Source organism: Pseudorasbora parva, chromosome 1 (genome assembly GCF_024679245.1).
Source record: "Pseudorasbora parva isolate DD20220531a chromosome 1, ASM2467924v1, whole genome shotgun sequence".
Lineage (NCBI taxonomy): Eukaryota > Metazoa > Chordata > Actinopteri > Cypriniformes > Gobionidae > Pseudorasbora > Pseudorasbora parva.
In genome coordinates this window covers 55,257,032-55,280,329 of record NC_090172.1, presented here as the reverse complement: position 1 = coordinate 55,280,329, position 23,298 = coordinate 55,257,032, and the positions used below count along the sequence as shown (strand labels likewise).

General features: G+C 37.4%; 2 protein-coding genes across 2 annotated transcripts in view; one reads left to right on the top strand and one right to left on the bottom strand.

Annotated features, from left to right (window-relative positions):
* The window catches only part of peli3 (pellino E3 ubiquitin protein ligase family member 3), a 44,025-nt gene extending 36,652 nt beyond the window's left edge, over positions 1 to 7,373 (top strand). Inside the window, exons 6-7 of the mRNA XM_067445289.1 lie at positions 3,383 to 3,571; positions 6,571 to 7,373. Coding sequence (XP_067301390.1) covers positions 3,383 to 3,571; positions 6,571 to 7,188 — 807 coding nt within the window. The 3' untranslated portion in view covers positions 7,189 to 7,373. The remainder of the gene's footprint in view (positions 1 to 3,382; positions 3,572 to 6,570) is intronic.
* Positions 7,374 to 12,060: 4,687 nt separating this feature from the next.
* On the bottom strand, positions 12,061 to 20,365 carry rab1ba (zRAB1B, member RAS oncogene family a). The gene is made up of 6 exons (XM_067445286.1): positions 20,045 to 20,365; positions 16,720 to 16,792; positions 16,510 to 16,605; positions 16,238 to 16,333; positions 14,253 to 14,384; positions 12,061 to 12,334 (listed from the first exon to the last, which is right to left on the bottom strand). The coding sequence occupies exons 1-6, from the start codon at positions 20,056 to 20,058 to the stop codon at positions 12,140 to 12,142; spliced, it is 606 nt and encodes a 201-aa protein (XP_067301387.1). The 5' UTR covers positions 20,059 to 20,365; the 3' UTR covers positions 12,061 to 12,139.
* Between the last annotated feature and the right edge of the window lie 2,933 nt (positions 20,366 to 23,298).

Sequence of the window (23,298 nt, the reverse complement as noted above, 5' to 3'; positions counted from 1 at the left end):
AGGTTATTTAATCACGCTCATATCTTTCTCGACTTTCTTCTGCAGAACACAAAACAAGATATTTTCGATCACAAAATAACAATTTCTTATATTTCTCCATACACTGTAATGGTCGTGATATGATTTCACACACTGTGTCACATAAACATTACTTTAACATATAACAAATGGCAATATATTAAAAATAAAATCTATTTGTTTTTAAAATATGCAGTTTTTTAATTCAGCCAAGAGGTCACACTGACACCGATTTTCTACTGGTCACAGATCTTCACGTGATGCAAATTCGCAGGTCAGAATCATAAACAGTAAAAGAAGTGGACGGAGGGATCCCATTGCCTTCTACGGCGTTAAGTGATGTCAGTATAGGAGCACTCACTTCCTGATGGCTGAGCGAACTGCGCAGGCTCAGACTGAGCTTGACGACGTAGATGTGACGTGAGCCTCCTGTCTGACAGCTGTAGGTCTTCTAGTAGATGTGGAAAGTGAAATCTGAATCACGTTGTTTAAATATTTTCTCCCGTTGCTTTTGGCTCACTACGGGCTTCTCCCCATTCTTCCCCCTTGACTTTATCAGACTTTATGTCTCCACGTCCCCCCGACTGTCTCATAGACAGTAGAAGATTGCCTGCGAGCGTCTCCTCAGGTCTATACGGTAATTTCTCAACTGTGCGACAGAGTCGCGTTGGTTATGACACAATAGTTAGCCTATTTTTACAAAAACAGCTTCTACGGGGCGATAGTGTAAGATACAAGGTAACGGAGCCTTTTATGCATTGTCGTGTTTCTTTAGAAATAAACAATGGACAGATGGAGTCTTTAAACGCCTCTGATGTAAAGTTATTCACTGTCAAAGTGACTCAAAAATGAATGGGAATCAATGGGATGCTAACAGCAGGTGATGGCTTGGTTAGCAATGGCAGCCCCTAGGGGTGGAACGCTTTCCGAGCGCTAGATTACCCCCTTGGTCAGAATTCACCAAACTTGAACTTTGGAACGCAGCGAAATGCAAAAAATTTCGCACAAGCTTGCATTTCCAGTCTGATGCATTTGCATGCGCATGAATGTAAGTCAATGGAGCAAAATGTGTAGTGTGACTGCCCCTTAGGGTGTGTTCAGACTTTTAAATGGAAAAAAAAACCTAGTTTCATTGCTCTGTTAGTGCAGTTCAGTTGATTAAGTGTGAAGGCTGCCATCCGAAACTTGGTGCACACCAAACAAGCGGACTGAGACACATCTTTTCAGCAGTCTCGGTCTGCTTTTTTGGTGTGCACTAAGGTTCGGATCACTTCTAAACAAAACACGGACCAAAGGCATGTAAACAAACCAAAAACGGGCCATGATGTCACAAGATGTGACCCTAAAAAGACTGAATGCTGAAGCATACCTATTTTCTCTGGTCATAGTTTGCGATGTTGTCCAGCACAGTTCGGCACAGGCATCAGAACCTCGTCTCCTCGCAGCAGATCTTCATTTGTGTGTGACGGAGGGATTCCTACCACAGTTTCGACTCATTATATAAGCTCTTCACATTTTCTTAGCTGGTCAAAATACCATCATATTCAGGCTACGCACATACAACAAAAGCATTTAGCCCAGCACACAGCATTGTTTTAGATGTTCGGTAAGTTCCCTTCGCGAAATATATGCAATAAAAACAGACCAATCAGGTTATGAACAAGTCCCTATGCCTTTAGATTCTGTGGTAAAATGTCAGTCGCTAAGTCAGTCGCTAACGCTAAGTGGACCAGGACTAAATGTTTTTTTGGTCCAGACCAAACAAACCAAGCAAACCGAACTACAAGTACAAAAACACTCTTGAGGCTCCAGTATATTTAAAATGAATGGATGTGATGTTTTTTCGAACAAAATCTGGCCAATACGAAGTCTTTGCAAAGCAAACTTTCCAGAAAAGTTTGCTGCGGCTGGTAAACAGTTTGTACTTCCATTGGTCCGTGGCGATTATATAATACGCAGGTGCGATTCAAGGCTCCGCCTTTTTTCACATGGAAATATTCTCTGGTGCGTTTCTCCCGTTCAAGCCATTCAGGTCAAACATCTGCGGGTATAGTAGATTATGGAAGCTCGTTTCTGCCACTAACAATAAAAAGAGTAGTTATGACTTTTTATCTCAGAATACTGACTTTATATCACAATTGTGAGTTTATATCTCAGAATAATGACTTTTTTTCTCTCACAGTTGCGAGATATAAAGTCAGAATACTGAGATATAAACTCACAATTGCGTTAAGTCAGAATTCTGATATACAATTTCTTTATATCACGCAATTGCGACATTATATCTCAGAATTCTCGCAATTTAGAGAAAAAAAAGTCTGAATTCTGAGATAAAAAGTCACAATTACGCTTTTATTTTTTTATTTAGTGGCAGAAACGGCTTCTATTGTAGATAAAAAATGCTTTATAGCAGAAAATGAAACTGACAGTCCGTACACTGTTTTTCATGTTTATTGCGGTAAAGCTGCTTAATTTTAAGCGATCTATTGTAATAAGTGTTATATAAATAAACTTGACGTGACTTTACAAGAGTGCAATTCAACATATCTACGTTGCTATTCTTATGCTTTCTCTAAAAAAAAAAAAATCTTGCAGTTTTTGTTGTTGTTGTATGTTTTTTGTTACTGAGAGAGTAAAGTGCGCAGCACACATTATATATTCATCTAACCATTGCTCTCAGCAGTGTGGATGACGTGGGATGTTCACTAACAGTATTACCACTGCTCACACATTTCAAACTTCTTTTTACCCCTAAGCGAAGAGTGAAAAAGACCTTCGCCGTGAGTATATCAGGGCCTTTAATCCATTAGTGTCTGTGTGCTTTCATTCCTGGCCTTTTTAAATTGTGACCTTAATATTGCCTTTGACCTTGATAGTAGCTAATTCAATAGTGACGATCTACGCTTCGCTTTTACTCTGAAAAACACACAGACACCTCGAAGACGGTGAGGGTCCAGTTGCCGGCAGTGATGCATGACATATCAACACAAGGCTTCGGCCTCATGCAAATGTCCTTGACAGGCTCTCTGCCCACTGCTGTTCTGTGGAGGTGGAAAGAGAACGAGAAAGAAAGAATGGATACTGTATTCCAGTCGGGTATAAATATTTCAGACTCCCACTGTATAATGCAGCTCCAAGTAGTAGGTGTGTTGTGTAATAGCTAGTAGCTATAAACGGAAAGCCTACAGTGTCTGTCTGTGCATTATAATCCTCTAAGCTTCGATAGTCAGTGATTTATTATATAACGCAACTTATATTACAAACGGAACCGTTACTAATCTGACAATAAGTCACGACACATTTTTGAGTTCATCTTTATACTTTAGAGATTAGTAAAAATCCTCTCGACATGCTTGATTTCCAGGAGCGAGCTGCTAAATGGAGGACCTCAGATGGTTTGATGGATGGACTAACAACCAATGGGGTGCTGGTGATGCACCCAGCAGGGGAGTTCGTATCTGAGCCCGCTCCAGGGGTGTGGAGGGAAATCTCAGTATGTGGGAATGTTTTTGCCCTTCGAGAGACACGGTCCGCCCAGCAGAGAGGAAAACTGGTGAGAATTTGCTTTCATCTCAGTAATGAATCGCCAGTAAAAATGTTTAAAAGGTACGCTGCAGAACACTGTGGTTGACTCATAAACTACCACTCAAAAATGTGGGGTCTGTGAGATTTATTTGAAAATAAATTAATACTTTAATTCGGGAAAGCATGCATTAAATTGATCAAAAGTGACAGTAAAGACTTTAACATTCTATCAAATAAATGCTTTTCTTTTAAACATTGTATTCATTGAAAAATTCTGCGGGTGGCAGTGGCTCAGTGGTTCATGTAGGTTGTCTACAAACCGAAAGGTTGGTGATTCAATCCCCAATTCCACCTGATCAAGTGTCGAGGTGTCCTTGAGCAAGACACCTAACCCCAGCTGCTCCCGATGAGCTGGATGGTCCCTTACATGGCAGATATCGCAGTCGGTGTATGGATGGGTGAATGTAAGGCAAAATGTAAAGCGCTTTGGATGGCCATAGGGTTTGTGAAAAGTGCTATATAAATGCAGTCCATTTACCATGAAAAAAAATTATCAAGGTTTCCACAAAAATATTAAGCAGCACAACAGTTTTCAATATTGATAATAAGAAATGTTTTCGCAGCAAATAATCATGTTAGAATAATTTCTGAAGGATCGTGTGAAACTGAAGACTGTAGTAATGATGCTGACAATGTCACTTTGCCATCATAGGAATAAATTACATTTTAAAATATATTAAAATAGAATTTGTTTTAATTTATAATAGTAATTATAATTCACATTATTACTAATTTAATGTATTTTAATCAAATAAGAGTGAGACTTTGAAAAGCAGTTTAAAAAAAAAATTCCCAACCCCAACATTTTTTACGGTAGTGTATATAAACCAACGATAAAATTATTTTGGCATTTCAAACATCTAACTGTGTTTGTAAGCCCGATAAACTTTAACTCAGGGTAAAAGAGGCCAAAAAATGTCATTCTTCACAACATTTTCTTTTCTGCATTTAAAAGTTAGTCAAGTCATTTTAATTCTACTTTCTTACGTAAACATTTGAGTTGCACTTCAGCATCCTGTTTGCTACCCTATACTCCGGAATTCAATTCTCCGTTCCTATGATGTCTGAGCAAGTAAGTAGCCAGAACTGTTTTCTTTAACTGAAACGACGCAAACATGCAAAGGTGTAAGACTAACATTTAACACCAAATCAAACATGACAACTCTGAATAAGGCAAAAACGATTTTGAGCAAAGATTTATTATTCTCTAGTAAAAATTAAACCAAAAATATTTCATAGTGTATCTATAAGTTTACATAAATAAATATATAACTGTATATTAAAGGTGTAACTTTCAACTTCATGCATTTTGCAGAAGAACATTGTTTTGGTTGTGGTTTGGCTCTGTGCAGATGAATATGGTTAGTCTAGTGCTCATAAAACTTTCACTTTCACTACTACCTTAAGAGACACAATTTTAGATGGGAAGAATCTCAAGCCGAGCAGAAGTAGTTACTGTAACTTTACCCATTAATAGACACGGTACTTCCTTGAAAATAAATTCCAGCACAACGCTACAACCATAATGACCCTTCACAATAGATACTGCTTAACAGTGAACTGTGTTAAACGGCAATTTATCTACTAAACAAAATAACTTGCCTGTGAATAATCATAACTTTTACAAAATTAAAAAAAGTTAACTGCATCTCTGAAAAGCCAAGCAGATGTTGATTCTTGTTTTATTACAAGCTCTGTCACACACTCTTTTTTTTCTTCTTTTTTTTTTTTACGGAAGAGTCAATGTCAACCTTGTCTCCATGTCAACCTTTCTCGCTCGTTGAGACAACTAACTTGTTTCACTCCACACCATACACTCATCAAAGTAGCAGGAGCAACTTTTCTCTATTAACGGATATGACAACACATGCATGTGCGAGTGACATATGTACGCAATTTCCCCAAAAAAATTATCCTGGTCTAAAATATATACACTTAGACTTACTAGATTTACCATAGTGAATCAGGGTGAGACAAAAACACGTTTTGATTGAAGAATTGATTATATAATAACTCATTATTGAAATTCATTTTAAACAAAAAAGTTATATAGTTCTCCTTTAAGTACAGATGATCAAATCAATATACACAATAGTTTGGAATTCATATTTTGTTTTTAAAGAAGTCTTTAGATTTAAAGGTCCCGTTCTTCGCGTGTTTTCGAAGCTTTGATTATGTTTACAGTGTGCAATATAAGATGAGTTCATGTTTTGCGTGTAAAAAAACAGTATTTTTCACACAATTGACTTATCTGTACAGCGCTGTTTCCTCTGTCCTAAAAACGGCCTGATGATTTCCTTGTCCTATGAAGTCCCTCCTTCAGAAACACGTAACGAGTTCTGATTGGGCCAGCGCTTCCCATGTTGTGATTGGACAGCAGCTTAGCGCACTTTGCCCGGAAAGGTCCCGCCTCATACCATAACGGGGAGATGCAAGCGCTGAATGCGTGCTCTTCGCTACGTGGGAGAATAAGAAGACCACGCCCCCTATTTTGCGTGTTCTTGTGGGCGGAGGGTTAGTCAACAAACGGTTCTAGTGACGTCATTACAGCAGGAAGTGCAGGGCTGTAGTCCAAACCGGCCGTTCGCTGTAGGCTTTGAAAGGGAACTTCTGTTAAATAAAATATCTCGCTTGGCATTGAACTTTGAGCTGTATAATTTTACAGGTATTATTTATGCTCTAACAGCAACATTACACACTAACTAAAGTTTGAAAGATGGAATCACGAAGAACGGGACCTTTAAATTAAGTTTATATTTGACTTCACAACCCTTGGTTCCTGAAGTAGCATGTGGCTCTATCATGTGACACAAATGATAAAAATAAGTTGGATATTATGGCACATCATGTGCCAGTTTCGGGTTTAAAATTTCAGTTCACCCAAAGATGTACATTTTATCATCATTAACTGAACTTGATGTCATTCAAAACCTGATTGAATGTGTGTGTGTGTGTTTTACCTCACAGGTAGAGAACGAGTCAAACATGCTGCAGGATGGTTCTCTGATCGATCTCTGCGGGGCCACTCTGCTTTGGCGGACCCCTAGCGGTCTTCGTCACACCCCGACTCTCAAACAGCTCGAGTCTCTACGGCAGGAACTAAACGCTGCCCGTCCCCAGTGCCCCGTGGGCTTTAACACGCTCGCCTTCCCCAGCCTGGCACAGCGCGCCACCATCGACAAGAAACAGCCCTGGGTCTATATGAACTGCGGACACGTGCACGGCTACCACAACTGGGGTTTTCGTAAGGAAAAAGCAGGATCCTCCGCATTGGCATTAACCGGGGGTGGAGGCACGGCTCCGGCTACGACTGGAGAGCGCGAGTGTCCCATGTGCAGAGGGGTAGGCCCCTACGTGCCCCTCTGGCTCGGGTGCGAAGGGGGGCTGTACCTGGATGCAGGGCCCCCGACACATGCGTTCTGCCCCTGCGGTCACGTGTGCTCGGAAAAGACGGTGCAAGGCTGGAGTCAGATCCCACTGCCGCACGGAACGCATGCCTTCCACGCTGCTTGTCCTTTCTGTGGAACGTGGCTGACTGGGGAACAAGGCCACGTCAAACTCATCTTCCAAGGCCCGGTCGACTGAGAGGAACAGCTGCCGCGCGGAAAGTAATGTTGAGACTGGATAACAGAAACTGATAGTTTGGACTGTGGAGGATGGACACAAAACGAAGAGCTTGTGAAAAAGGCAAGGATGACAAAAAGGGAATATACTTTATGTGATGCAGAATGTGTAAATAAAAGTGATGAAATAAAAGTTGAAAACATGAACTCATTGCGTGTAAGAAGAAGTCGTACACATTTGCATATGTAATATCTTCATGCAAGGACTTCATTTACATAATGTGTAATATGCTTACAAAGCAACGGCAGTCAGCAACTGGGTTAAACATATCTGGGTCACATTTCATCCCTAATTCACAAGAATAAAAAGGATCAGCGTTAAGACTTTTCGCATTGTGGCAAAAGTCCCCGCCCAATTTCTCATTACCATAATGAGTCAAGAAATGTACGTTTTTTTAGATCCATAATTCTCAGAAAATAATAGTCCTTTTAACTTTACTAAAATTAGAAAAGAATGCAGTACAACGATTCTAAATCAGAAAAAGAATTAGGCCAATACAGCAAATAATACCCTGATGTGCATATACTTTAGAATGAATGAAATTAAGAATTTATGAAGTCTTGTTTTATTTTTGTTCCACATAATTAGAATATGGTCTTGAACCGTCTTGTGACGCAAAAACCCTTAAAGAGATAGATCCCCCAAAATATAAATTTTGTCATTAATTTCTCACCCTCACGTCGTTCCAAACCCGCACGATTTTAATTAAAAAAATAATCAATAATCAAAAATCAAAGACTATCCCTTTAAGAGTCCTAAAAATAGATGATGCTTATTTGTTTCTTTTGATTATGGGGTGAAATCTGACCCATACATGCTTTTGATAGTGAAATTCACTTAATCAGCAATGCAGAATTGTGTGCGCGAGAGAAAACGAGAGGGAAAAAGACAAAGCTAGCTCTCAGCCAGAAAAAAAACAACAACAGTAGTTTAAATTTAGCATCCACGTGTGTGTGTGTGTGTGTGTGTGTGTGTGTGTAATGGTGCATGAACTATACAGGAACGCTCAGATCTCTTTACATTTTCTCACTTTAGGGATTCTGATGAGCTGGCACACTGAGAAATTAGAGAGGGATGCTGCATCCGCTCCGCTCCACTTCTCTCTCTCTCTCTCTCTCTCTCTCACACACACACACACACACACACACACACACACACACACAGGGGAGTCTGAGCAGAACAGTACACTCCTGCATACTGACTGCAGCTACTCTACTGGCTATAAATAACTCAAGGTCATTGGCTCACCCCTACTACACATGCACACGCCTCCCTCCAAATGTGTGGAGACAAAAACTAGCACACAAGACATAGTCCAATCTGACAAGACCACGTCCAATATGACATCAAATGGTTTCTATTCATGTTGTGCATTCATACTGCAGGTCTGTCTGGAAGTGTTGTTATTGTTAATGAACTATTAAAAATTCATCTGTCCATTCTCCATACCGCTTATCTTCTGCCGGATTCACACATTCACTCACACCTTCAGAATGGGCCATTTTCTATCTCCAATTCACCTTGAGTAAAATAAAGTGTTACCAAATTGTCTGTGGCAATTGAAATAAAATAAATATTAGATTAAAAATCTAGTTAAAAAAACGTACTGCAATATGTTTAGGTTGAAGTACAAAAATTACAACTGAAAGAAAAATGTAAGCTATATAGGAAAAAAATTGTTTTCACTAAATAGCTGGTTACAAAAACTGAAATGAAACTTCAGTCACATGATCAGAAATCATTCTAATATCCAGATTTGATACTTTGATATGTTATTAATGGGGGGGGGCATTTATTCATAATATAAATATTTTTTAACAATATAAATCTTAACTATTACTTTATCAATTTTACACATCCTTGCTGAATAAAAGTATGAATTTCTTTCAAAATAAGAACATTTGCTAACCCCAAACTTTTGAACATGACTGTACCATTTCAAAATATTTCTGTTTTAAATAAATAATTTTCTTTTTTACTTTTTATTCATCAAAGAATCTTAAAAAAAAGTATCAGAGGTTATAAAAAAATTTAAGCAACACAGTTTTCAACACATAATAAATCAGCATATTATAATGATTTCTGTAGAATCATGTGACACTGAAGACGACTAATGTATGCTAAACATTTCGTTTTGATCACAGAATAAATTATATTTTTAAGTTTATTAAAATACAAAACCATTATTTTAATATTTCACAATATTACTGTTTTTGACTGTATTTTTTATTAAATACATTTTTATCAAATAAAATGTACATTTTCCAAACTTTTTTCCAGGACTGTTTATATTTATATATCTATATACACATAAAAGGATGTTTTGTAAAAAGAAAAATATAGATTTTTCTGACATTATTTATGCACAACTATGCACATTTCCTCACCCAATTCTCATTGCTATAATGCATCCATTTACTGTCGAGTTTAATTCTCATTATTCTAAATAATGTTGCTCATTACATTCTCCATTACACTGTAATTCAGTCATGAGAATCATCCAGTCCAGACAAAATGATTCTTATTAAAATCGACATGAATATTTTGTGATTCTGGGGGTGAAACATGTTCATGTTCTTGACAAGTTTTATGAGATTCATCACGATCAGTGATCACATTTCCAACTAGCACAGGAAGTGATACTCACCTCACCGCCCCCACATTACCCTCGACACAACAGAAAAGCAAGCAGGAAAAGTCATCTTTAAGTCTCATGTTGATCATTTTATTATATATATTTATAATATGTACAGAGAAGAGAAAACGAGATCAAACCCAGCTATGAAACGGCACCGGGATGAGCAAGCAAAAGGGGGAGAGAGAAAGCGTGTATATTAGACAGGGAAACTACTAAAGAAGAGCTGCTTGCCGTTTTACCATCGCCGTGTCTTAATTCATCAAAAAAATGAGATGTGCAAATGACATAGGTAGAAATTAAAGTGAAAAGACGCACATTCAAAAGCAACGACCCCCCCCCCAAACCCCTACTCCATTCCCTTCATCTCTCCGCTAACCCAACACATTACCACAAAATTCATAGATCAAAAGACAGCGATCCATCTGAGAAAACAGACCCTTCCGAATGCATCAAAAAGCACTTGTTTAGTGTGTGAAAGAGTGCAGGGTTTCAATGAGACTTTCATATACTGTTTATTTTCACACAGACGTAACGCAGGATCCACAACGGACCCGTTTTAAAAATCAAAGGAATGTTCCCAAACGCAGTTTCTGCAGTTGCCCCTTGCCCATCCCTCCTTCCCAACCATTGCACACGCACCCATATCCTGCTACTGCTCCCTCCAACCCGACGCTACCAGTTCACTTACAAAACAGTACGAGCGAATCCACCACACAACATTACTGATGAATGTGCGGTTATGCTAGCATTGGCAGATGTTAGTGGTGTGAACTAGATTACACAGGCTCAGTGAGTGTCACGATGGGAAGACTATCGAATTAAGACCGAGTGACACACTAATACTAGTGAAGTTCACAAACTCTATCTACATTTTCTAGATCAACGTTGTACATAAAACAGCCAGGTCAAAAACATCACCAGGTCAATAATTTGCAGTTTGTGTTCGAAACTTGAGGGGCTAAAGTTTGCCATGTAGAATTTGTATGAACCTCTTAATCACCAAAGGCCACATCTGAATGAGACTCTTATTTTGAGAAAGCTAGAATCTACGTGTACGAATGTTTTTCGTTAAAGAACATGGGAGGTCATATCCGGTCTCCAACACTGGACCAGTCAATCCCAATATTCCAAGATGTAATACGCAATATTCCCACACAAACACACAGCACACTGAAGCGGATCCACGGAACCACCACGCTTTCATTGGTGGCGAAATGAAGGCCCTTTACAAAAATGCTAATATATTTACTGTATGTAAATAAATACAAAGCGCACACAATGCATGATGGAGCATTTTTGGCAACAGCGAGGACTACAGGTTGGATTTAATTGAAGTCTGGCTCAGTGAGATGGTAAAATGACACCAAAATATAGATCTGAGGTTAAACCCAAGCCACAAAACTGCTGACCACAGGAGGAAACAACCTCAACACGAGTCAATTGTGTTCGTGCATTCGTTTTGAACCGGTGATGGCCGAACACTCAAAAGTAGCAGAGGTCCTTGAGGTAATAGAGGGAACAGTAGCTTTCATCGACCAACCTAAAGCCTAGACCCCCGTAATCCAGATTACGAACAAAACAACCAACCCTATCCGTTCCCCACCCCGACTACGTCATGACAGCAGTAAGCCTTTGTACAAGCCTTCATTAGAAAAACAAAAACCTACAGGAAAAACAAAAAGAATAACAAAAACAAATCAGTCTTAAAAATCACCATAATAACAATAATATACTAGTAGGATGAGAACAAGAGAATATTGCCGACTTTGTATGCGCTTGACTTCCTGTCGATTCAGCCCCAGAAGCCATGCTTTCGCCCACAAAACCTCATTCAAGTGACAATGTGTGAGAGAGAATTAGAAATACTAGCGAGATAGGTTAACTTTTGTAACACAACCTCGCTAGTTGCTTAAAAGGAGGATTTGAGAATCACCCCTAGTTCTGCTCTCATTATAGACATCTATACATGGACATATGACTGTACCAAAGCTCCACTTTAAGTACAGGGGGCGGGGCTATGGATGTGGGCGGGGTTATTCATGTGCACGGGGAGGAAAAAGGGGTGAGGTGTCTTACAAAAAGGGAAAGGATAATAAAAACAAGAAGACTATGATGTCGTAAATGAAGCCGTAAGGCTGTTAGACGTTGGCTCTTGATGCAGTGGTTCCTCCCGTGAGAATGCTGTTTTTTTGGTGTGTGTGTGTGAGAAAATGTGTTTGAGGGGGAAAGGGATGGTTGTTTGTGGGTGTGTGTGTGTGTGTATGCTCAGGCTCTTCAACAGCAGCCGCCGCCAGACTGCCGCACAGGAGTGCTCTCGATCTTCAGGTTGGGCTTGTCTCCTCCAGTTGTCGCTCCAGGGCCCATGCGCTTCTTGATCTCGGCAGCCATGGTCATGAAGGCCTGCTCCACATTCGTGGCATTCTTAGCGCTAGTCTCAAGGAAGGGGATTGCTAAAGAGTCAGCAAATTCCTGGAAGGCAAAAAACCCCAGAGTAAGACACTTCAGAACGTTTTTTAATTTTTATTTTGCCTCATGCTTGGCACTTCTGTAAAAAGGCCAAGGATGATAACTATAACAATTAAGACACATTTTTTAAAATAGTTCTTAAATTAAAAGAATATCAGAGTCCACACCACAACTATAATAACACAGAGGAACGATATCATTGGAATCAGGATTTTTGGAATATTGACAGCCAATCAGAATCCATCCTGCTTTAATAAGCTCGAGCATTTAAGGTGGCAGGCGGCATTAATACTTACAATAAACAGAACATAACGTGTGCTGGACGCTAATACGATTATAGTTATTGTTCTTGTAATTTCCACTGCAACAGGCGGGACAGAGCAGCTCCTCCCCATTTTTTAAATAGCCAAAAGCGTTTAGTTTATATTCCAGCTTGGCCAGAGCCGTTAAGCAAAACTACATTTAATAGCTTATGACAGCCAAAGTGTAATAGATTTCCCTTTTAGATTTAATATAAAAACAGTGAATGTAATAATGCTGAGGATGTGTAGTTTGAAAAGTGTAATTTATGTTTGTGCATGGCACCGGTGTTCACTCTTCTACTCGTCAGTGCTGTTTCTAATGCAGAGTTTCTGTTTCTGTTTCTAATTCTCCTCCATATGGCTTTAAAATACAACATTGTGTGCAGAATTCAAATGGGTCTTGTACATTTTCTGGTCTGCCCCAACTCGTGCATTAGATCCGCTCTGTGCTATTGTGTCTCTGGAGTGGACCAGAGCTGCGGTGGTTCATGTGACACTAACATGAAACCAGACTTTATTCAACTAAATGGAAAGCAGACTGTCTGAATCATTTACACTAGTGCACTATGTGCCATTCATGAAGAATATATTAAATATGAAAACAAGTGAACGATTTCAGCCGCAGCTTAAGAGTCTGTTTATAATGTAAGGGGCGGCGTGCTTTAGATTCTACAGAGCATTTGATTGGACAGAAAATCTGATGCAGAGTGCAGAGTGATGTCATCAAAATCATTGATCCCTATTGGCGGAAGCGAGAGACTACGTTTTGAATGCTTATATCTTCTAAATGTGAATTTTGTCATTGTTTTGGAGCACACTAGCTTATAGATATCAGTATGGGTAACATTTTCACTAAAAGTCCAAATAACTTTAACTCTTTCCTCATCGGACTTATTTAAAAGAAGTTGCCAGCATTTTTGATCATTTCCACTAAGTTTTCATGGCCCTCTATGAAATTTATTTAAGCAACAAGGTGTAACAGTGCCCCTACTATATAACTGATTGCCGAAAAATTCCATCAACTGCAGGGAAGCGTTGTTTCATAAATTATGAAAAATTCCGCCAATGGCGAGGAAAAAATTAAAAAGCTTTAGTGACTGCATTCAAGGCTGTTTCTAAAGTTTTTGTTCTCTAAAGTATTTTTGCCAGTGCAGAATTCCCCACCATAAAGTGTTGTGAGGCGGTTCTGATTGGTTGCTAGGTGGTTACTTACTGCCCAAAGCCAAAATGGGCTCAATTCAGAGTATTTAAGATATACTGGTCTCTAAATAAGTCTGGTTCTCTCTTTCAGTGCAAGCCTATGGGATTTTTTGGCCCTTTTTGTCGGGTGAAAGTGTAAATCAGAACGCTGAAAACAAGCCCCACAATATAATTCATGTCCGTAAAACAAATGGTGCAAGACTAAATATAAGGTTAAAAATTAGGTTGGGGGTTTATTTAAATCTCCAACCCTTACAATGAGTAGCAGTAATATTGAAGGGGAGAATTATGCTACCAAAGTCACAAAAATGGGAAGCAACTGGGCTTTTAAAGTCCAATAGTTTTGATTAAAAAGGGAACAGAGATTTAAGCTCAGCCACTAATACAGATTAGACGTGTCTAGTTTGATGCTTTAGTACCTTGGCTGTTGTGTAGTCCACTACTTTCTTGGTGGTGAGATCACATTTGTTCCCCACCAGGAGCTTGTTGACATTCTCGCTTGCGTAGCGGTCTATTTCCTGCAGCCACTGTTTTACATTGTTATACGATTCCTTTAGAAAGAGCAGGACAGAGAAAAGAACTCAGTTTCAACATTTAATGTGATAATAAAGCAATGTTATCCAGTGTTGATATTGTGATCTAAAACTGAAACTATTAAAATATTTTTTTCGGTAATTGAACTAAAGCTGAAATAAAATATTCGATGGAAAAGCTTGAATGACAATGAGAAATGTTGCCATCGTAACTAACTTTAACTTAAACATAATACATAATCTTAAATTTAAGTTAAAATACTAAAATTGAAAATAAGAAAAGAAACCTATACAGAAATACATATGTTAATAAACTAATAAAAATGACAAAAGCCCATACCTTAATAAAACTGAGAATAAAAAGAAATTGAGAACAAAAATAAAAAAAGCACATTCAAAATATTAAAAAGAACTTTAATTATATCAATTATACTAAACGAACACTGATAATATGAATACATTTGACCAGCAGGTCATCAGTCAACAGCATTATATACAGTGATAAAGGCAATGTCAATTGGCATTGCATCATAAATGTACATTATCCTTATGAAAATACCCGAGATGGCTTGAAGAACACAGATAAACCATAATTCTGTCACAATGGTGTTAAATCTCTTCATGTTTAATCAGCCTAAATGTCTCTCTCCGCGTTTTATTCAGCTACAGTGATCACAGGATGACTTGGATCATTTTTGGGATTTCCTGGAACTTATTACTTAAGTCTCACTTGTGGACTTTCTGTGCACTTTAGCATCGAGCATGAAACATAAATTGCATGTGAGAGTGTAGCGCTACATAACGCTCACATTATGGGTAAAAAAAAAGAAGAAGAAAAAAAAGAAAACTTTTGGACTAAAAGCCCAGAGGATATTTATTATGTAAATATAATAAAACAGAAAGACTTCAACAGTTAACAGATTAAAGACACATTTCCTGTTTCAGGACTAGCAAAATAAGGGCAACTTCCTCTCTGTCCAGTGGTCAAATCTGCAAGATAACCGAGGCGCAGGGAACATGTTGTTTTGTCCCATTTAGAAACTCACTGTTGAACAGCTAGTCCTGCAGACTGGAATGATTAACGAGTCGTTTACGCGGAATCCAAAACATTTCCACACCGTCGTCGAGCGAACTTTCTTGGAGTGCCCTTCATATCCCACGACATGCTTTTACACAGCAGTAGCAGCCGCGCGCTGAGACTGCTTGTGTTTTATGACAGGTGGCAACAAGTGTTAAAATACAATACCGACACCTACTGTACATTGGAATGTCAACCAGATACTGGCGCTGGATTATGTGCCATATTATCATACGATTACGATACGATATTACGATTATCGCCAATAATGGTATACTGCGACACCCCTAATTAGCCCTATTTTTTAAAGGTGCAGTGTGTAGCATTTATGAGGATCTATTGACAGAAATGCTAAATAATATACGTAACTATATTTTCAGTGGTGTATAAAGATCTTCCATAATTAACCGTTATAGATTATAACCCTTAGAATTAATCATTTCTATCTACACACACCACGGGTGTGCCTTACAGTGAAGTATCCATTTTTCTACAGTAGCCTTAATCGGACAAACTGTTCTGTAGAGCGCTAGCTACTCTCTGCTCTCTCAGACAACGACATCTTTGTACTGCGTTGGCCATCATAGTTTCTCTGTGCTTCGAACGGTTGCAATTCGCAACCTCACCGCTAGATGCCGCCAAAATGTACACACTGATATAAAATATCATGGTTAAAATATCATGGTTATCATCAATACCTGTATGTCATGGCACCTCTATGGGATAGAATTCATTATTGATTCTTTTGCAAAGTGTGCCAAATAAGAAAGGAGACCTTCTGATTATGTCTCACCTGATCTGTGACATCATAAACCACAATGATACCGTGAGCCCCTCGATAGTAACTGGAGGTGATGGTTCGAAATCGTTCTTGCCCTGCGGTGTCCCACTATGAGATAGAAAGAAGGAAAAGAAGATCATTTATAGTAATGTCAAACCTTGCATGCTTCTATTAAAGCAATTATAATGGTTTACTAGACTCGTGGTGTGCATACTAGTGACTGCCATGCTATCACAGAACTAGCGTGAAAAATAAGTGTTAGGAGGGAGGAAGTTTGGACTTACAATCTGTAGCTTAATGGTTTTGCCATCAAGTTCAATAGTGCGGATCTTGAAGTCCACGCCTATGGTGCTGATGTAGCTCTCAGTGTATGTGTCATCCTGCAGGACCAAAACACAAACAGAAAGCAGAATGAAAATTAATCTTGAATGAAATCTTTAAATGATGTTTAGACAGCAAAAGCTGACAAAAAAGCCATCTGTGCCTGAACTCACAGCAAATCTCAAAAGAAGACACGACTTTCCAACTCCAGAGTCACCGATGAGGAGCAGTTTGAACAGGTAGTCACTAAAACAGAAAAACACAATCACATTGGGAATGAAAGCGAGTCTGTGAGGGATAGACATACTTCTCTCTTCAGTGGGTTGTTCTGTTATTCAGGCCTTACTTACGCTAATGCACATCTTTTTCTCTCCGTTTTAGCCTTCCATCCACATTGCGAAAACTAAGCCTTTTGAAAACGCTTTCACAAGTGGATAAACGTAAAATAAACGTATTTTAATTTGATGATGCACGTTTAGTCATGTAACACATATTGAACTCTCATAGATATGCGTGTTTATACAGCTACTGTGCTTGTTATGTGCTATTCACTATCACACTGTTGCTTAAGCTGTTTCTTTGCACAATCTTCATATCGCAGTCCTGCAACTATGACAGAGAATTTTTCTCTTTTTTTTGTTGTCCTGCAGCAAAACATGACAGCAGTTGAGTTTTAGACCAAACATATAATGGTGAGTGAGTGCGGCCTGGACGCATTAGTGAAAGGTGAGATGTTTAGCTAAATAAAATGATCCTGCCAGAAGAATAGCATGAGAACTTTGTTGTGTCTGTTCCATCTGTATCATCTCAGTGAGCTTTTCTGATGGTTTACACACGCGCAGTGAGGAGAATTAAGTGTATTGTGGCATTTTGGGGCTTTTGGAAAACGCTAGTGTGGACGGCAAAGAGCGTTTTGAAATGAAATCAGTTTTCAAATGTATCCCGAATAATGTAGCTTTAATGTTTTAGACAGTTCTGCTGATGAAACGCTGCAAAAAATAACTTTCCAAGACATTTCAGTAGGGAAAACATTTCCAGACAACATGAGCTGTGGAAACATTATAAGTGATCTAGGAGCTTAATTTAGCTTTTTACGGCGGATGCTATTGAAAACATGGTAAGTCTATCCCTCACACTCCTGCTTTCATACCCGTCATGCCGCTGATCTATAAATACTTCACGTTTTATTGCATCACTACACTACATTGTAATTTTTTTTTTGCATTATTATACTATTATAATATTTATTAACATTTTAAATTAGCTTTTATATATATATATATATATATATATATATATATATATATATATATATATATATATATATATATATATATATATATATATATATATATATATATTATGTATGTTTTTTTTAATATATTATTTTATATTTTATTTTATATTTTATTTTATATATATATATATATTATGTATGTATGTATGTCACAATTTTGTTGTGCTTTTTTACTTTTTTATATTTCAATTTGGTTTCAATTCATTTTTATTTCAGTTTTAGCTATTGTTGTACTATTGTTCAACTTATTTCAGTTAATTTTCATTTATGTTTTTTAAATTAATTTTTTTCAGCTTCCTTTCAATTATGTTTGTTTGTTTATTTATTTATTAATACTAAGTTCAATTATGAATTAATTATGAAAAACAATTCATAATACTTTTACTTTACATTATCGATGACAACTACAGTAGAGATAATGATGATAATCTTGTTGTTTTTGCTCACGCGAACAAATATAAAGCTAATTCTCTTCTCGTACAGAGTAAGCGTATTGTCAAGAGTTGTGTGTGTAAACTGACATTTTAGGAATGGTGTTAGCCCAGTTATGTTAATTTATTAACGACACTACATCTCATAGTACTGAAATAATCATATAGCACACCACATCTGATATAGGTGCCATTAGCATTGCTAAAATGTAAACTGGTCTAATAAAAGGACAACTAAATCCGATTACAAGTTGCAAAATCAACTGCCATTTCCAAGAACCAACATTCATGAACTGATGGTGAAGAAAGTTCAACAGCATAAACAAAGTACCCCCTGCCTCCAGCTCAAAATACACCTGAGAGAATCTAACTCCAACGATGACACTGTCTGTCGCAATAATTCCCGAATTCAAGTACTAACATTAGACGAGCTGAGAAACATTGCATGACTGAGCATGCTGAGGACCTACAGAGGGCTTACATGTGTCAAGAAGGAAACCCGGTGTTATACCAGTACAAACAATAAGAAAATCATTAATAATCTCACACCCAGTTTCACAGACAAGGTTTGAGCTTGTCCTAGACTAAAACACATGGTTAAATGGTTACTGAAAGAAATTTGCACTGATATCTTAAAATATGTCAGTATTATGATTTTGTCTTAAAAGATGCACACCGGTGATGTTTTCAAGGGCCCATTTATAAAAATTACTTAAATGTCCTAACTGATCTCATGCCTAATCCTAGTTTAGCCTAAACCCTGTTTGTGACACCGGGCCTTAGACAAGTAAAGCATCTAATTGTATTGCTTTAACATCTGAATTTTAATCAAGCACTTTGGCAATTAAAAAACAACACACACTGAATAGTAGTGGATGTGTCAAATGTCAATGACCAGATATATTTCGATATTATGATGCTAATACAATTTAAAATAGACTTTTACCGTTTTAGGTAACTGGAATGTAACTTACTGACATTGTAAAGTGTATAACTTCATTCACAATACAGAAAGGAAGTTAAAAACATGGTCTGACACAACAGCATCGGCTCAGCCAATGGCACGAGCTTGGGGCAAACAGAGGAGTGTGTGAAACATGTTTGTGTTCTTTGTTTCCAGCGAATTGGCATTTGAAATACTTGGATATGGCGAACAACAAGTAATTGATTTATGTATATCCACGACTGGATATCCATGCAATACTCATAACTATTTAGCCAAAGTCGAGACTTCTTCATGCTACTAAAAAATCACGACAAATACGACGCTTCTCCTCTTCATGACCTCTTCCAGCTGCTGACTTTCAATTCACAGGCCTAATAAAAACCACATGACACTTGAATGCCTCACACTGACACGCTCGAGTGGTGTATGGTTCAAAACACCGCGCAAAAGGGCATATGCGCTCATAATGCAATATCCATTTTGACAGCTGGATCCAGCCTCACTACAAACCAATGACGTCACTCCGTCGCAACGCAACACACCAAAAATTACGTCACGCAGTACGGCAAATGCTGAAATTGCGTGCGATAAACACCAAAATAGCGACAGTTTTGATTGTTAAACGTTTAATACCGAATAACGCCGTCATTTAGAGTAACCCACTTTCTTAATAGAGGCTTTAAATGAGCAAACGTCCTTTGAATTCGCAGTTAAAGCACCGGACGTTGTTAGCCGTTTAGGCTAGACAAAGCTTCTCGCACTGAAGCTTCATGATTATACACACACTGGCATCCGCAACACAAGACTGGCCGTCAAATACTCACTATTCTGGATTCATGGTGTGTTTGTGTCGTTGTCGTTGTGTTCAGCAGGAGATCGGACTCTTTTCTCAGCGAGCAGACTCGATATTGATGAAGAGGATGACTTGTACGCCTGGAATCCGAGGAACTGGGGCAGCTTTCTCTGTATTTACCCCCTCCAATCACGCCTCAACACTGTGTTCTCGTTGGATTCAGTCACTTGACGGACATTACTGGCCATATAACGCAAAACACTGTTATTTTGTTCTGCTTTCTTCCTTCCTTCCGATCTGCCCCTCGCTCGAAGTACAAGATGGCTGCGCAGGTGCGGCAGTGACATCAGATGACGTGGCATTACGGACTGATCTCAAAGATACAGCCCAGAGATTCAAGATATTCGGGAAATATTACAACTTGGATATTTTTTTATTACTTATGATAGGGTGACCAAATCGTCCTGTTTTCCCAGGACATAGACCTTTTGATATATAGATTTTGTAAAAGGCTAGGCCTATAACTATTGTCTATCCATAGAGGGGGTATAGTTTAAATGTATTGAAATTAATAAGGCATCTTTTGAGTAAACTTCGAGTATCATTTGAGTATTTAATTGCCAGGCCGAGTGTCCTGGTTTTCAGTCATCAAAATATGGTCACTCTAACTAACTAAATTATTACATTTCATAATACCCCAAATCATTAGGTAACGTTACTGAAACAAACCTCCAAAAACAAAATCTAATTTTCCCACCTCAAGACCTTTTATTCTTTTAAGGATTTTTTCTTCTTCTTCAGACGTGGACACTTTATTTTCAACCCCATTATGACAAAATTTAATTGGTTTAAAAAGGATTTTCTACAAAAGTTGTTATAAAACAAACAAACAAACATGCCTATTGGTCCCTCATAACAACTTAATGACTTTAAATTTAACATTTATGATAAGTTTTACAACTGCATGCGACTGAAGTTAAAAACAGACCAGGTCTCTTTACTTTTGTAATAAATACAAAATTAAAAATATATATTTAGATGTTTTTACCTTGTGAGATCTTAAATTTTGGGTCACATTTGGTAGGCAACATTCGAAGTCAAAAGTGACCGAAACTTTTAACTTTTTCCCCCAGCAAAATCAATGTAATATATTTTTGGTCAATAATATTTTTTGATTTTTAAGGATTTTATGATGCTTTGTAATATTTATACAATTATTTTTTCTTTCTTTCTTTTTTTCAATAAATGCAATATTTTATTATCCTGAATGCCAGCCTAATTTAGCCCTGCCCAAAACATTGAGTTTGGGAAATTCATAATCTTACTAGAATTGAGTATGACAATGTCAGGCTAATATTTCAGATTAAAATATGTAAAGGCCTTAAAATCTTTTTTTTTTTTTTTAAGTGAGAATAGTGCCATCTTTATGCGTTAAAAAATATAAGCTTGTATAATGTTGTGTAAACCTGTGGCCTATCTCCCTATGTATAAATATTGAGAGACACTTTTGGATTCATTATAGTTGTTGTTTTTTTAGACATACTTACTTTTATTAGGTTTTGCATTTAGATATAATATTTAGACATTCTAAAAGACTACTTTTTCAAAGTTTAGATATTTTTTGTTAGATAAGAATCAGATTTTGATTACAATCAACCATTAAAAATTGTGTTAGAAAGGGAATGTATGGAAAGCATTGTTGTTAAAATTTGTATTGATAATTAAGTATTTGATTGATAAATAAAAAATTGTACAAAATAAGGAATGGATAGCGATAATACGTTTTGGATTTTATGACATATTTGCAACATCTTACACTGTTAATTACACTAGTTCAAATGTGTGTGCGTGGGTATTTTGGAGATTAACCCCTTCATTGCTGTATTATTATTTTTTTAAATTATCATGCTGATTTTTTGTTTTGTTTGTACCAGCAAGATAATCTCAAAATTTTCCTCTTTTTTTTCCTTTTTGTATTTCCCATTAATTTCCCATGTCTGTCATTTTTGACCGCAAAGGCTTTGTTCAAGCCTTTAACATATCCAAATTATGTAGGCTACATGATTTTTGTGTGTGTTCACAATCACATAACTAATTAAAAGTGTCATCCCATTCCGGTGGAGCAAAAAATAAAATTCTAAACGTTCTTGGTCAGTTCTGACCGAAGAGCCATAACTTTATTGTGCTAGTCTTTAACATGGCAGGTGGTAGTCAGCAAAAAATGCTTTCCTTTTTAATTGTCTTCCCTATTTTTCTGCAAAAAAAAAAAATTATTAATGTGACAAAGTTCCGAATCGTGTTAAAGTTTTTAAGCAGTTTTGTTGGCCAGATGTCTTTCTCTCAAGATATTATACCCTCACCATCTGCGTTCATAACACTGATGTGGCTGCCATTCCTGACAAAAGATGCTTGTCAAAGTTGAAGATTCAAATACTTTATTTATAACTAAAACATATTGAAACCATGACTACTTCTTTTCTTTTATGAAAGTTATTGATAATTCAAGTGAATAATTATTTGTTTACAACCTTGAAGCAATGAGAAATATACAGTACATCTATTTAACAGGGTTGAGTGTGATGGGGTTGAGTTTTTGTTGTTGTTGTTGTTGTTGCTCAAAATGGCCGCTGCTCCTCGTGTAGTGAAGGAGAGTATGGCAGCAAAGGAATTAATGAAATTATATACTTTTTTATTCAAATAAAGTTTCAAAAATTATTTTCCATCTTAATTTCATATGATATTGAGTTGTATGTAAAACTGCTGATTACATGTTTAGAGTTAGGTTGTTTCATAGTCTAGTAACTTTACTGAGTGACAGTGAGCTGTTGGTTACTTGTGGGTGGAGAAAGAAATTTAATTGAAATGAACTGTTTTCAATGAGAATGAATTATGGTCTATGAAATGATTTAAGAGATACAAAAGCCAGTCATCATCATTGACAGGTCCATGATATCAAAATATCTCATTGTGAAGTTCAGAACCGGAAATGTCGTTTCATGAAGGGAAACGTAAAGCACATCAGGCGTCTCTCTCAACTGCTTTAAAGTTAGCATGAAACAGAAGATGCTATAATCTTTTCTTCCTTGTATTGATGTATATATCTAAATGGAACGTCACTTAAGAACTAGTAGTCAATGACAGCTTGGGCTGCTTCAATAAAGTAATTAGTGTATTAGTAAAGTAAAGCAGAGTATTATGAGAGAGAGAGTCTGTGTCAGAGCTGTGTTAGAGCTTTCAAAGTCAATGTAACCTGCACTAAAGATGCTGCCAAATCCCCACTGCAAA

What these genes read in the sequence shown, in the direction of transcription:
- rab1ba (XM_067445286.1), bottom strand. An exon ending in AAACCATTAAGCTACAGATT is followed by an intron (nt 16,334 to 16,509) that starts GTAAGTCCAAAC and finishes TCTATCTCATAG; the next exon opens with TGGGACACCGCAGGGCAAGA. An exon ending in TTTATGATGTCACAGATCAG is followed by an intron (nt 14,385 to 16,237) that starts GTGAGACATAAT and finishes CTCTTTCTAAAG; the next exon opens with GAATCGTATAACAATGTAAA.